The sequence below is a fragment of the Coregonus clupeaformis genome, chromosome 8 (assembly GCF_020615455.1).
Source record: "Coregonus clupeaformis isolate EN_2021a chromosome 8, ASM2061545v1, whole genome shotgun sequence".
NCBI classification, from domain to species: Eukaryota; Metazoa; Chordata; class Actinopteri; order Salmoniformes; family Salmonidae; genus Coregonus; species Coregonus clupeaformis.
In genome coordinates, this window is record NC_059199.1 from 57,285,695 (window position 1) to 57,301,351 (window position 15,657).

Consider the following 15,657-nt stretch of genomic DNA (forward strand, 5'->3'; position numbering starts at 1 on the left):
GTCTGTATTGAATAGTTTATAATCTGGTAAATCTAATAGGAGTGATCTACTATTGGCGGTATTAATGTTATTATGGAAAATTGAGAGACTGGGTGTAGTAGTGAGATTCTGCTGGGTCCCAGCACATTTATTTTTATTTTTTGTACCTTTATTTAACTAAGCAAGTCAGTTAAGAACAAATTCATATTTACAATGACGGCCTACACCGTGTGGAAGGGAATGAAATTGTAGACCAGTTAGCCAAAATAGCTTTGAAACGAGATATAATTTATATTAATGTTCCACTGGGTAGAGGTGAGGCCAAATGTAAGATCAGAGCCATTTTGATAGATGTGTGGCAGAAGAGATGGGACTCTGAGCCCAAGGGCCGGCATTTATATGCCCTCCAAAGAAAGGTTGGTGGACCAAGATTCAAAGGTCAGATTAGGAAGGAAGATGTGGTGTTTGCTCGATTAGGACATTGTACATTGAACTCGTCATTACATCTGGTTGGCAAGCATGTGAATGGTTTTTGTCTGGAGTGTATGGTCGATGAAACAGTGGAGCATGTGTTTTTAGAGAGGGAAAGATTGAAGTGTAGGGTCATTGAGGTTGGGGGTTTGGAAGGGATTTGGGGGAGGGTCTATTAGAAGTTAGTAGGGCTCTTTTTTATTTTCTCAGAAGTACTGAGTTAGGAAGGAGGATTTAGGTATGTTGTAAACCGTGATTGACCACACACTCCAGCACAGTAGGTGGCGGCATGCACCTTTAACGTTTGTTTGCGGACCGCCATTATATCATAGAAGAAGAAGAGCGCGTCCAGTCTGCCGGAAACTCACGCGAAGAAGCTGCACGTTGTTAACGTGATAGTGTAGTAGCCGAATAATTTGTGTCTACGTTTTAGACCGTAGCTCTGTCCACAACATTATAGCTGAAATTGATTGATTCTACAATGGAAAGCGACACCGAGATGGAGGACTTCGATAGAAGCGAGGAAGGAAGCAATTGGTCTGATGATAGTTACCTTGCAGACGAAGACTTCAGCTTCGACTATCAGGAGGGAGTGGATCCACATGAGGACGCGTAAGTAGGAATAATCACTTCCAGAGCGCATACTGTACCCAGTCAACACACTGGGGGGCCGAGCTCTCACCGAATCCGTCAGAACCATTTAGAACAATGAGACAAATATTTTACCGGATGTAAACATGTGAAGCATCCGCTTGGCATTTCCACTGGAAGCACAGTGTGGCGGGCAGTGGGAGAAGATCGAACGAGATGGATAAGGCCGCCGACATTCTGCACATTTTGTCATCGATGAAACAGTTGATCTCAATACAGTTTTCTGTTCCCAAAACTATAATCTGTTACGAACAGAGTGGACTAAGTTTTGTAGACTTTACCCTTTGCCAAAGTTGGAAAAAATTGCGTTGTTTAGAAGACGCGCAAAGGCCAATTTAGTTATTACACACGCGCACTTCACAGAGTAGGCGTTCCCTAACAGAAATATGCAAAGGTCTGTTAGAACGCGCCAATAGGATCTCGCTAGCTCGTGCTTGGGTCTGTCCACCTCCTTGCTTGTTCTGCCCACTAGGATTAATTTGTTCACATTGGAAACGACAGGCTGTGGTCTATTTTTGGGGTAGTTTGATATTACTCTGGGCTCAGGCTAATGGCACTCTTGCCGAGTCCACTTCAGTTTATCAGGCCCTATTAACTTTTTTCACTTGAAAACAAAATCATTCTTCATTACATTGTGTTGTTGTAGCCTAGGTAGGATACATTTCTGGTCCCTAAAAAAACGGAAACATGGTAGCTTTTCCAGCTGTGTAGACTGGGAGAGAGCGCACATAGTGTAGCTACCTATGATTTCGTTATCTGATAAACTTGTTTTCTTTCACTGTGTAAATTGACTGGATATATTCACTGAAGTATTAAGCCTAACATTGAGCTTATGAATTATGGCCTATTATAAACTGGGTGGGTCGAGTCCTGAATGCTGATTGGTATATCAGACCATATACCACGGGTATGACAAAACATTTATTTTTACTGCTCTAATTAGGTTTGGTAACCAGTTTATAATAGCAATAAGGCACCTCAGGGGTTTGTGATATATGGCCAATATACCACGGCTAAGGGCTGTGTCCAGGCACTCCGCGTTGTGTCATGCTTAAGAACAGCCATTAGCCATGGTATATTGGACATATACCACACCTCCTCGGGCCTTATTGTTTAAATATGCATATGCATCTACTTAGGCTATAGGTTACATCTCGAGCCCGTCTGTCTTTGTTCTGTTGCACAATTACGCACCTGGCCTCTTTCAACCTTTTTTCTTTAGCCTATTGGAGGAGAGATGCACGCTTGCTCTTGCTTGCTGAATGTAAAATAGTGTACAGCATTAAGAACGGGCGAGGAGTTGGAAAGGAGAAGCCCATGTTTTCCTATAGTAGGGCTATCTTAACACCGGGCTACATCCTGACAAAATACACCACGAGTGGCCTGCTAAGCTCCCTTTCTTGTCCTTCTAAACTGTTGAGAATAGACCCAAACTGATTAAAATGGTTGCATAATCAGGCCTAGGTTGTAGGCCTATGCAGTTATTTCGGCATGAAACAAAACAGGACGTTTGAGCGGTTATTGAAATTAGCCTATCACTGCAGTTAACAACCTATGGACAATCATTGTGTATTCACTTGCTAATAATAATAATCACAATGCACTGTTGTTGTAGCTCAGGTATAATAATTGTATTGTCTAAAAATCAGGGGTGCAACTTTGGTTATAGGAGTGGGGGTGACATAACCTGGTGTGGTGTCTGGGGGTCCTCCCTCAGAATTTTTCTTGGCATCTAAAGCTCATTTCCTGCATTTCTACACAATCTAATATGACAATTTTGGGGGGGGTAAATAAGAATAGAATATGTTTCTATACACTACATGAATGTGGATGCTACCATGATTATGGATAATCCTGCATGAATCATGAATAATGATGAGTGAGAAAGTTCTAGAAAATCTAATCAAATGTTATTGGTCACATACACATATTTAGCAGATGTTATTGCGGGTGTAGCGAAATGCTTGTGTTCCTAGCTCCAACAGTGCAGTAGTATCTAACAATTCACAACAATACACAAATCTAAAAGTAAAAGAATGGAATTAAGAAATATATAAATATTAGGACGAGCAATGTCAGTGGCATTGCCTAAAATACAGTAGAATAGAATACAGTATATACATATGAGATGAGTAAAGCAGTATGTAAACATTATTCAAGTGACTAGTGTTCCATTATTAAAGTGGCCAGTGATTCCATGTCTATGTATATAGGGCAGCAGCCTCTAAGGTGCAGGGTTGAGTAGCCGGGTGGTAGCCGGCTAGTGATGGCACAAATATAATTAATTGGGGTCCCGAGGACCAAGTTTGGGAAACCCTGGGCTACACAGTTGTTACAGTACACCAGCGTTTCCCAAACTCGATCCTGGGGACCCCAAGGGGTGCACATTTTGGTTGTTGCCCTAGCACTACACAGCTGATTCAAATAATCAAAACTTGATGATGAGTTCATTATTTGAATCAAAATGCATCATATGGTCCAGATTTCTGTATTTCCAAAGTTACATATCTCAACAACTTGATTGCTGACATGCAAAACATTTTTGGGAGTAATAGTTTGAGGGGTGGAGTATTCCTTTAAGTAGAAATAACCACGATGCAGATCGGTTCAGACCTTACATTTGATTTGAGCATGTTTGTTTGCCAACCGTGAGGAACAATTAGGTTATTTTGTTCTTCACTAGCTATTCCAGCCAGGCGAGAACAAATAAATATGAAACAAAAACAGAATATAGCTAATCCTTCGTTTTTCAATGATATCTTTTACAATTTTGGATCAAACATGTAATCGTTTGTGTTAGAAATAGAGCCCCACAGTGGAGGTGTCATAATACCCATAAAACCTAGCGGTCAAAAAGGGAAATGGTTCCAATCGTTTTTACACCATTCATTTTTCCCATAGGGGATTTTAGAAAAACTTAAATTAAGGGCTGTGTTTCGTGTAGGCTTACCCTGGTGTGACGTTTTGATAACCATGTAAATCTCTCTCGGACAAAGTGACTGTTTTAAAACTGTTTGAAATTAAAGACAGCCTCCTTTTCAACTCGTTTATCACGTGATTTACTTTAACTTCAGCATGTGGGCAGGCGTAAGGTCAAAGTGAAGGCATTACTTTGCAAAAGTGGGCGTGTACGTGTGCTGGTTTATACTAGGTATGTCAACAATGCACACACATCACTTCCAGTTGTGGAACCTCAGTCTGGTGGTGGTGGTAATTTGAGAGCGCACAGAAAGTAAAAAATAAAAATGCTCAAATATAATATTTTGCACTTTAGTGTATTTATACTTGGGATATTGCTTTTCAACAGGAAAAGTCCAAAAATAGCTTGAGTCAGTATTTAAAAGAAGACAGACTGCAGATCCGACTTTTCTGGACCCCGCTTCCCGGCAGCTGGGGCTTCTGCGCATGTGCAGGATTCTCTACTTTGTGCACATTCTCTGTTCTATTCGTAGATAATCTCCCTAATTTCTCACATTCAATCGTGAATGATGATTATTCAAATGTTACTGGTGAAACATCCATGCAGCATCTGCATATCAACCAGATGGTGTTAACAAACTGTAGCATAGCCTACCCGTATTTAGTTTAAATCAAAGCAGATATTTTGCCTAGTGGAGTGGAGGATCTTCGGGAGCTTTAGCAGTCGGGAGGAAAGGTCCGGAAAAGTCTGATCCGCAGCCACTCCATTAAAAAGATCTGAAATCAAAATGACATACTTGAATATGAATTCTAATTTTTCAGATTATTATTTCTTTTCAAACTATTTGGCAGGCATACTTTACTCAGTTTGTAAACCTAACTTCAGAACTAGTTAGTTTTTTAAAATGTATTTTACCTTTATTTAACTAGGCAAGTCAATGACGGCCTACACCGGCCAAACCCGGACGACGCTGGGCCAATTGTGCGCCGTCCTATGGGACTCCCAATCACGGCCGGTTGTGATTCAGCCTGGAATCGAACCAGGGGGTCTGTAGTGACGCCACAAGCACTGAGATGCACTGCCTTAGACCGTTGCGCCACTTGGGAGCCCAGTTTCAGATTGATCTGAGACGGTGGGTGTCGGCCACATTGAATTGACATGAAATGTAGATGTGTGGACCCATGTAGATGAGTTGTATTCTGTTGTCTAGGCCTTAGTGATAGTATTGACTTAGTGAATTGCATTATTGTAAACATGTTCATATTTATCTTCATAGTCTTGATTGGGAAGAGGAGGACTCGAATGAATCAGCAAGCGACTCACCACCCAGAGTCACCCCAAGGATAGAGAGCCAATCTGAGAGCGGGGTAAATGGTTCTGAGTCTCCAGAAGAAACATGGTTACCATGCAAAGGGTCACAGTCAACAAGGACATCAAGGTATTTACAAACTTTCATAATCCATCAGTGTTTCCGCTGCAGTCATTTAGCTGTGGCGCTACGCCACGGCAAAATCATTGCCGCCACGGCAAAAAAATATTTGACTCGCTGCATTTGACTCGCTGCATTTTTCTATTATCAAGACACCTGCTGGTAACTCTTAACTGGTTAGGACAGGTCATGAGGGTGTCCTAAATATCTGTAGACTAGGTGTGACTCACGACTAAAGAGGCTTCATGCATACCTTTTATTTTTACCCATAAAATAAGGAGTAAAATGTATATTCTCAGCACTTACGACCCAAAGTCTGAAATGGCCTGCCTGTATAAACGCAGCCTAACAGCTCTGAGACCATATTCAGCCCTAGATGTCTTAGAGCCAATATGCTTATAGAAGGTCTACACCCCCTTTCAACATTTCACTGTTTGTTGCCTAATAGCCTGGAATGAAAATGCATTAAAATACTTTTCCCAATGATCTACACATCCTACCCCACAACTTCCAAGCGAAAATTATATTATGTAAAAAAAATAGCTTAGTATGATAAGTGTCCACCCCCCTTGTAATAGCAATCCTAAATTATCTTGGGTGTAACCAATCACCTTCAAAATCACACAAAGTTAATTGGCCTTCACCTGTGTTAAATTGTAGTGATTCACATGATTTCAGCAGTTCCTGGAGGTTCCTTCTGCTGGGTAGTGAATTGCAACACAAACACTCAACCATGAGCACCAAGGAGCTTTCAATAGAACTCTGGGACAAAGTGGTGGAAAGGCACAGGTCCAGGAGATGGGTATAAAAATATTTCTAAGTCCTTGAATATCCCTTGGAGCATGGTCAAGATGATTATTAAGAAGTGGAAGGTGTATGGCACCTGCCTAGATCAGGCCATGCCTCCAAACTGGATGACCGAGCAAGTAGGAGACTGATCAGAGAGGCTACCAAGAGTCCAATGGCAACTTTGAAAGAGCTACAGGCTTTTATGGCCAAGACTGGTCAAAGTGTGCATGTGACAACAATATCCCAAGCACTCCACAAATCTGGCATGTAGGGTTGCAAGAAGGAAGCCATTACTCAAGAAAGCCCACCTTGAATACCATTTGAAGTATGCAAAAAAACACTGGAGTTTCTGTAGCCATGTGGCAAAAAGTTTTGTGGTCTGACGAAACTAAAATTGAACTTGTGCAAAAAATGCAAAGCCTTACATTTGGCGCAAACACTGCACATCACCCAAAGAACACCATCCCTATTGTGAAGCATGGTGGCGGCAGCATCATGTTGTGGGGATGTTACTCATCAGGACACTAGAAAGGAAAATTAATGGAGCATGAAAAGTCCTTGAGGGAAAACTTGCTGCCCTCTGCAAGAAATCTGAAACTGGGACGGAAGTTTACCTTTTAGCATGACAACAACCCAAAGCACACAAAGCTACAGTGGAGTGGCTAAGGAATAAAAAGGTAAATGTCCTTGAGTGGCCCAGTCAGAGCCCCGACCTAAATCCAATCGAAAATTTGTGTCATGACTTAAAGATTGCTGTCCATCAACGCTCCCAAGGAACTTGACAGAGCTCGAACAGTTTTGTAAAAAATAATACATTGCCAAATCTAGGTGTGCAAAGTTGATAGAGACCTATCCCAACAGACTCACAGCTGTAACTGCTGCCAAAAGTGCTTCCACCAAGTATTGACTCAGGGGGTGGAGACTTATCCAAATATGATATTTCAGTTTTTGTATTTTTTATATATAATATTTTTTCCAAAAAAATAAACTTTCCCTTAAGTGTGGAGTATGGTGTGTAGATAAGTGAAATAAATCCCTATTTATATGCATGAAACTCTGAGGCACTGACACAACAAAATGTGAAAAAAGTTAGCGGGTGTAGACTTTCTATAAGCACTGTAGCTAGTTCACGTCTTTTTAACCTTCAAGTTTTAAAGTGAATTGAAGACCAATACCGATGGCATAGCTGTCGCTCAATTGGAAGTGTTGTTCAAAACATGTTTACTGAATTGATCATTACTAATGTTTATTTTCATAGTGTTGAAACTGAAGAAGATGAAGCCCCACTGCTGAGCACCTTACATCCAGACCAACAGCGTAGCCCATCAACAAAGACCCATTCCCCACGCAAACGAGTGCTGGCCTCACCCTCATTAAAGTCCAAAGTACCACGTCTCTCAACCCCAAGAAAAACCTCTCGCTTACCACACAGAACAACCGAGTCAGATCAGCCATGGAAAACAGAGGAAGACCCTGATGAGGGTCCTCAACCTTTGAGATTTTGTCCAAGCAGACCTCCTGGACCTCAAGTAGATCCCTCAGCCATGTACTCACCGTTAGACTTATTTCAAATGTTTTTTACCAAAGTCACGGTCAGAACCCTCTGCGACAATACAAATAGACAAGCGGCTAGAAACATTGGTAGGGGCAAAAAGTTTAAGTGGATAGATATAACTGTGAAGGAGTTTTACAAATTCATTGGATTGGTCTTCTTTACTGCGCTGGTTAAGACAAGAGCTATCAGTGATTACTGGATAACAAACTCCATCTTCTCGATTCCGTTTCCAGCTACTGTGATGAACAGGGATAGATACAGAATCATATCATGGAACATTCACATGAGTGATCCTGATGAGGACGCTGTCAATGACAGTAAAAAGGGCACACCTGAATATGATAGGCTATTTCGGCTCAAACCATTAATGAATGACATTCGTCATGCCTGCATGTCCTGTTTCCACCCACATAGAAACCTGGCTGTAGATGAAAGGATGGTGGCATCAAAAGCAAGAAATGGGTTGATTGAATATATCAAGTCAAAGCCCACTAAATTTGGCTTTAAGATTTTTGTGTTAGCTGACTCCAGCAATGGCTATACAGTGGACTATACTGTGTATATCGGCAAGAACACGTTTCCCGTTGGCTTTGGAATTTGTTACGATTCAGTGATGTCCCTCGTAAGGCCCTCTGTCCTTGGCTCAGGTTACCATGTGTACCTTGACAACTACTTCTCCAGCCCAAAACTATTCAAGGACTTATTTGACATGAAAATGGGAGCGTGTGGTACCATGCGGGAAGGCAGACAGGGTTTCCCAAGAGCAGAAGAAAATGCACTGACCAAGAAATCCCCAAGAGGATCTTTACGGTGGATAAGGGAGGGCTCCCTGCTCTTTGTGAAGTGGAAGGATGCCCGGGAAGTGTCGATGGGTACCACCATTCATCAAGCGTATGGAGGGGAGAAAATAAACAGGAAACACAAGAATAAGGATGGCAAATGGTCTCATGAGTCAATTCCAGTACCCACCCCCATTCTAGAATACAATAAAAACATGGGAGGTGTTGACTTATCTGACCAACTGATTACGTACTTCTCAGCCCACCGCAAAACAATGAAGTGGTACCGAACATTGTTCTACCATTTTGTGGACATAGCGACTACTAACAGCTACATCATTCACAAGGATCTGTGTAAAGTGAACAAGATGCAGCCCATGACCCACAAAGAATTCACACAAGCGCTCGTGGCCCAGCTTTGCGAGGTGTCCATTGAGACTCAGTCCAAGCCGAAGAACACTGGACACACACCTGTCCCGATCAAGCCTGTGGCAGACAAAAGCAAGAGAAGCTCTGCAGGACGAAAGCGCTGCGAACTCTGCAAGAAATCGGGACACTCCAAAGACACTCCCTGGAAGTGCAATGAGTGTGGTGTACCACTCTGTGTCATTCCAGACAGAAATTGCTTTCATGATTGGCACAACCTTGAAGGAATGGCCCCAGTTGAGTATCAGTCTTCTGACTCTTGAGTAAAGCTGTAAGACCTGTGCAGCTATACCCTATCCATCGCAGATAAGGAGTGCTGTTAGACCTGCGCCTTATTGCACATGTTTGTGTATTTCAACAAAATGCTGCTCATCTTCTATTTTGACTTTTGATATGATGAGTAATAATATTGTGTTGTTTTTCCAAGATGATGATATCAGGCCATAAATTAGTATTTAGCTCTGCAATTTGAAATTGACATGGCAGTGGTTGCCAAGTCTGAATGAGAAGGGGAAAAAGTTACAGATATTGTTTTTGGGATGTAATATTTGTAAATAACTTGTGTTATTAACTTGTGCTGCTATTCTTCAGCAATATGGTGTTCTGGTATTCTAGTGTGTCATTAAATCCTGCAAGCACACACCATCACACCATTGCCTTCTGTTTGATCACAATTATCTTTATCAGATTACATGGCCTGACTTTTTCCACTCTTATGTAATAGCTAAATTTGAGTCAAGTGAAAGTGTTTTAAAATGTACTGGTCAATCATGTGGAGCTTAAACATATATTGCAACCCTATGGCTCATAATTTGTGGAGGCTACTATGACTAACAGTGTATTTTCAGATGTGTGAAAGAATCAACCTCAAAAGATCCCAGCTTTTCTCACCTTGTTTTAGTGTAATTATTTTTTAAATATACTTTATGCAAGAGTAGTTATTACAAGAAACATAGCAAATCTACCTCTAAGATGAACCAACCTTGTATATTATTTGTTGAGTTTCTCTTTTCTACTGTGTAGTAAGGGTTATTTTGTTTTACCAAAAGGTGCTACTCAAAAATAACACTCCACCCCGGTGCACGTATGCACGTAGATCAACAGAGTGAAGCTTGTAGTAAGTCTAACCCTTTTCCTAACATTAACCTCATTCTCCTAACCTGCAATGGTTCGGGGCAGCAGGTAGCCTAGCGGTTAGTGTTGGGTCAGTAAATGAAAGGTCGCTAGTTCGAATCCCTGGCCGTGACTCCGCTCTCTCAGGGTGTCTCAGGGAGAGTGGGATATGCAAAAAACACATCTACAATTCACACATGCGTATTACACACTTTTACATGTGAAATAAGACAAATATAAGCACCCACCAAGTTATTATTATTAATTATCCTAACCTGCTACGTAAAGTCACTTTAGCCACAACTGTAGAAACAGTCAGTCCCGACAAACCATCAGTATCACCACAGCATCTTAATCAAATCCCCTCATTACTTTTTCAGGCTAATGCTGCATTCATAACCAAGTGGGAAGGTGTTTTTTACCACATACAACTTGGAAAAATCCACTTGAACGCCCCTCCAACTGCTAATTACTAGTGGGAAACTCGTCTATCATCCCTAGGCTCCAGCTTCTCCAACATGCTGAACTCTGACGTAACCCACTAAGGATATGACCTCGATAACAGAATTTTGGGCAGTTAAATGCAACAAAACATTATTTATAAAAAGCAATATTGTTTTTTTAAGATATTGGCTCGAATTTAAGTTGTGCCTTTAGTTTTCTCATCTAAGGACTAATTTTACCACCTTCCCAGTTGGTTAGGAACGCAGCATTACATCCAACCCCCCCCAAATACTGGAGTCAACATCCAGCTTCAAAGCTGAAGAAGGGGGTTAGTTGGATCGGGAAGGGAGCATGGCAGCAGCAACTGAGTTTCCTGAAGTCCCAGTCCAACACGGAGATGGAATTCATGTCGGAGGCCCGGGCGAGGAAGAGGGAGGATGGTGTGAAGAAGCAAGACAGAAAGAAGTGCGCGAGGTGCAATCCTGAACCGACTGCGAAATACAAGCAGAGTACTTTCTCCTTTGAGTCAAGTACAGGAGATAAAATTGCATGTTACGCGCCTGAAAACCATGAGCAGTCGACGGATCGTGAAATTGAACCTGACAAAAGTGAGGAGGAAGAACCAGCGTCTTCAGGTCAGGTGACGGTTTCCGAGCCTTACCTCAATGATCAGAAAAATGCCAGAGATGACTGGCCCAGTGGGAGTACGATTTGTGGAGAAAGTGGACCCATGCCTTTTTGCCGAACGTTTGTGGTAGAGAGAGGCTGGGTGAAGAAGGAATTGGGTTCTGTCAATTCGGTCAAAGTATCCAGAGGTGGAATTTTTTTTATGTGTCTGCTGCTCAGAGGTAGAGGGCGCTGCGCATTTCGAGACTCGGGACGAAAGTGGTGACCTGCTTCGCTCTCTGGAGCGGAGTGCCGCTGAAAGGAGTGTGTTCAGGTGGATCGACTGAAGTTGGGGCCCAACTTCAGACGAGTTTCCCACTAGTTTCCATGTGTTTGATGCCATTCCATTGGCTCCATTCCAGCCATTTATTATGAGCCGTCCTCCCCTCAGCAGCCTCCACTGGTACAGAGTGATCTGAACAGTTTGTGCTTTAGTAAGGTTGGCTTCTTGGTGTTTATTGCTATGGTCATTAATTGGACTGCACAAATGGAAAGGAAATCCCAGAAGATTGAATTGGTAGTAGCAGCAGTAGAGAAGTTTTTGGGTATCAGAGATTTTAGTGCAGAAGAACTAGAGGGAGTTTTGAGAGAAGGGTGTAGGATCTGTTGGGGCCAAAGTAGTAGGAAGGAGTGGTGGGGTGTTGGGGATAGTGGGATACTGTGTATACATAGGGTTAGATGGTGGTACAATTTTCCCCCCATTTTCCGAGTATTTTTTATTTTTTACAAATGTGCAATGTACTTTCCAAACTGAAAGGCAACAAAGCCTCTAGTCTGCCGGAAAGCCACTCGAAGAAAAAAGCAGAAATAGGAACAAAGAAATCAAGATTACCGTTCTCTTTGCAGCAGGATATTATGCTGGCAGCATGAGCGCTGATTTTTGGGGGAATATTGATTTCTTTTTTTTTGCACTAGTGCAGTACAACGATTTTCCCACAGCATTGCTACCACCTTTGAAAAAATACATTGATAATTTGTCGTATTCATACCATTGCTTTAAAAAGTTTACACAAACACTGGTATGCTGTGTAGGGCTATATTTAAAGAAATACACTTTTAATAAAAACCAAATATATATTATTGGAATTACTCAATAGAGTCTGCAAAAATTGTATTGGTCTCTGTATTAAATGGGTTTAATACAGTGCTGCTGGTGACTCCTTATTCCACCCACTGCATTCACTGCAGTGCAATACATGGTACAGTATATGGATACTTATTGGGTTGTAAAGAACTTTAATACCTGTCTCATATAAACTGGTGGGAAGTACTCAGTCGGGTCTCTACTAAGCAGTTTTGGAGGGGGACTGTGTGGCACGGCCTGCTGCTGGCTTTTCACTCCGCCCCTTCTATAGCTGCCAATTCAATACACTGTAATTGACTGTACATGGGATACATTTAGGCTTGTAGAGAACTTTTCTATGGAACGCCATTTGGGTCTTTGCTTGTCAAAAAAGATACGTCATAAGCTTGTTGACCAATCAGGACCTGAATAGGACTGCACATCACATAATTGAACACGTTAATACATTTTTTACGTAGTTATTACACATTGATTACACTATCACTCCTTTTTCATATGTCACAGCGATTTACCGATACGTATGCTATGATGCTGGTAAAGTTTTGTCTCGCGCACCTGCTGCTGCTGCACTTGAACGCAGACACACTTCCCCAAGCTCTGGGACATTGATGGCCATAAAAAAAGCTAACAACTAGCTGATGGGTGCAAACACTGTTCTTCCCCAAAACCAGCGAAACGACCATCTGTTTCAGTAGCTATGGTGTCATAATCTAAAATACCCCTAATTTATAAAAGTTATTTGATTAATGATGGTCGGACCCACCTATGTGAAGCTAGACACAATAAGGATTAGCCACAATAGTTGAATTTAAGGTTTGCCTTCAAAATAAAAGTCTCTCATTGAATGTGATGCAAATGAATGCAATCTTTTTTGACACGCAAAGACCCAAACAGCGTTTTCTACCTGTCTAAAGTGGGGTGGGCAAAACTCAGTAGGGTCTCTACTAACCAAATATGATTTGTTTTTTTAAGGGGGTTGTGTCCCACGGCCTGCTGCTGGCTTTTCACTCCGCCCCCTCCATAGCCCCAATGCAATAAATACACTATACATTTTAGTCACTTTAGCAGACGCTCTTATCCAGAGCGACTTACAGTTAGTGAGTGCATAAATTGTTTTTTTTATACCCCCCGTGGGAAACGAACCCACAACCCTGGCGTTGCAAACGCCATGCTCTACCAACTGAGCTACATCCCTATACATGGGATACATATTAGCTTGTAGAGAGAACTTTTCTACCTGTCTCAGATACAGTGGGATATACGTCAGTAGGGTCTCTACTAACCAAATATGTGTAGTTTTTCAACTAATGGTTGAACCAAGTCATATTTCAGGCAGGTAGAAAAGTTCTCTATATAAGTCAATATGTTTCTCATGCAGGGTTGGGGAGTAACGGAATACATGTAATCCGTTATATGTAAGGGATTACAAAAAACTGTAACTGTAATCCGTTACGTTACCAGCAAAGATATTGTAATCAGATTACAGATACTTTTGAAAAACTAGATTACTTCAAGGATTACTTTTAAATTCAGAAAGGATGTTCGCGGAAAAAAATATTTGACACTTCTCTGTTTTCTCAATGACATTCAAATTAGCACTGAAAAAAGGTGCAAATTTAAGTTTGCTCCACCTGAGCGAGTCTCACCACAAGTCCGAGACCACTATGATGACACACCAAATGTGTTTGATGGATTGCGGTAAAAGAGCAGGAATAGGCTTTTGTAGGCTACAGTCCAAGCTATGTCTTCCAATGGTGCGACTGCTGTCGGCATCCAGAGATTATCCAACTTGAATAAACGCTTGGAGGTAAGGATGACAGCAGTGTTGTAGTCTATGGCGATACGGATATCACTTATTATTGATATCTACATAGCTCATTGATGTGAATCACACTGCTGCTGCTCTCATTTAGCTATTTGCGCCTTACGGATTGTGGTTGTTGTGGATGCCTGTTCACAAATCTAAATGTGTATTGGAACCCAATAATGGTTGAATTCAAGAAGTTTAAGCTGCCTATCAATCATTGTTTTTGAAACCAGTGGACAGCCAATGAAAAAAGTGCTCTTGCAACAGCTGCATAGTGCGGATCCCAGCATATCGAATAAAAGTGGGGCTTTTATTGCTCAATCTAATTAATGCTGATAAAAAAAAAATTATCCATAGGCCTAATGGACACATGCTCAAACTTGCACACTTTTAGGGGCAATCTGTAGTTGCTAAATCAATTTTTGGACTTATTATATATACACTACCAGTGTGTTATTTCATAGTTTTCATGTCTTCACTATTATTCTACAATGTAGAACAAAGTAAAAATGAAGAAAAACCGTGGAATGAGCAGGCATGTCCATGGGTGAACAGGAGGGGACTAAGCACGCACCCCTGAGGGACCCCAGTGTTGAGGATCAGTGTGGCAGATTATTGTTCTACCAACTGTCTGCTGCTGCATGATGCCAGAGGCTGATTAGCTAGACAAAGAGGTGGGAAACACAGACAGGTGTGCGCGCTAAGCGAGGCACAACATGGAATACATGTTTGGTTTTGATTTGGAGGGGGGTGGTACTTTTACAAAAAAAAGATTGCTGTTTTGAAACTGCAGTGAAAGTGCAGTAACTGCAGTCGCCTGTGGTATTTTGGACGCAGAATAACTGCAGTTATTCAACACTAACTGCAGTTACACTGCAAAATTACTGCAGTACAAAAAACGGTGTTATTTTGGACACAGTATTTGCAGCATACTGCAGTTATACTGCACTCTGACTGCAATCTTTTTTCGAAAGGGTAGCGTCTAACAATTGGATGTAATTATTTAATGGGCATCGCTCAGTGATGCAAACGAGTCGACGCATTCCTTATCAGAACCAGTGTTGCCAACTCTGTAAAGTCGCTAAATGACGTCATCACCTAATTTGCATAATTGGCCATGTGCATGTAATTGTGATGAACGCTGTAGGAGAGAGGAATAACGTCGTGGGAGAGACAAAAAGTGAGTAAAAAAACACCCTACATTTACATCCCGCCCTGAATGTAAGCCAGGACGGGATCAGCCAGCGGCGGCTTCCCGCATGCGCGATTCATTTGCAGTCTGGACGCGGAGGGGTGAACATCTCCTGCTCTGACTGCAGCTGGGAGGGACTGCTCCGTGAGGACTGGGCTGCCTGTGAGTGCTTTGGGACGGGGGTAACAAAGCACCCGCTGCTCGTTGAGAAGAGTAAGAACGATACGTGCTTTCATGTCAGTCTCCAATAACACCAGAGAAAGTCGCTAGATTTGTCGCTTTTTTTGTAAATGTGTCGCTAGAGGGGTCTGAAAACTCGCTAAATATAGCGACAAAGTCGCTAAGTTGCCAA

General features: G+C 41.9%; 1 protein-coding gene across 1 annotated transcript; it reads left to right on the plus strand.

Moving 5' to 3' along the window:
- The first annotated feature begins 797 nt into the window (after positions 1-797).
- LOC121572005 (piggyBac transposable element-derived protein 4) lies at positions 798-9,649 on the plus strand. Its single transcript, XM_041883850.2, has 3 exons — positions 798-1,062; positions 5,298-5,459; positions 7,498-9,649. The coding sequence occupies exons 1-3, from the start codon at positions 932-934 to the stop codon at positions 9,260-9,262; spliced, it is 2,058 nt and encodes a 685-aa protein (XP_041739784.2). The 5' UTR covers positions 798-931; the 3' UTR covers positions 9,263-9,649.
- The last annotated feature ends 6,008 nt before the right edge of the window (positions 9,650-15,657 follow it).

Bases quoted from the DNA above. Each gene is read 5' to 3' on its own strand.
- LOC121572005 (XM_041883850.2), top strand. From the start codon at position 932: ATGGAAAGCGACACCGAGATGGAGGACTTCGATAGAAGCGAGGAAGGA. The intron at 1,063-5,297 runs GTAAGTAGGAAT...TTATCTTCATAG, and splicing joins GTGGATCCACATGAGGACGC to TCTTGATTGGGAAGAGGAGG. The intron at 5,460-7,497 runs GTATTTACAAAC...TTATTTTCATAG, and splicing joins CAGTCAACAAGGACATCAAG to TGTTGAAACTGAAGAAGATG.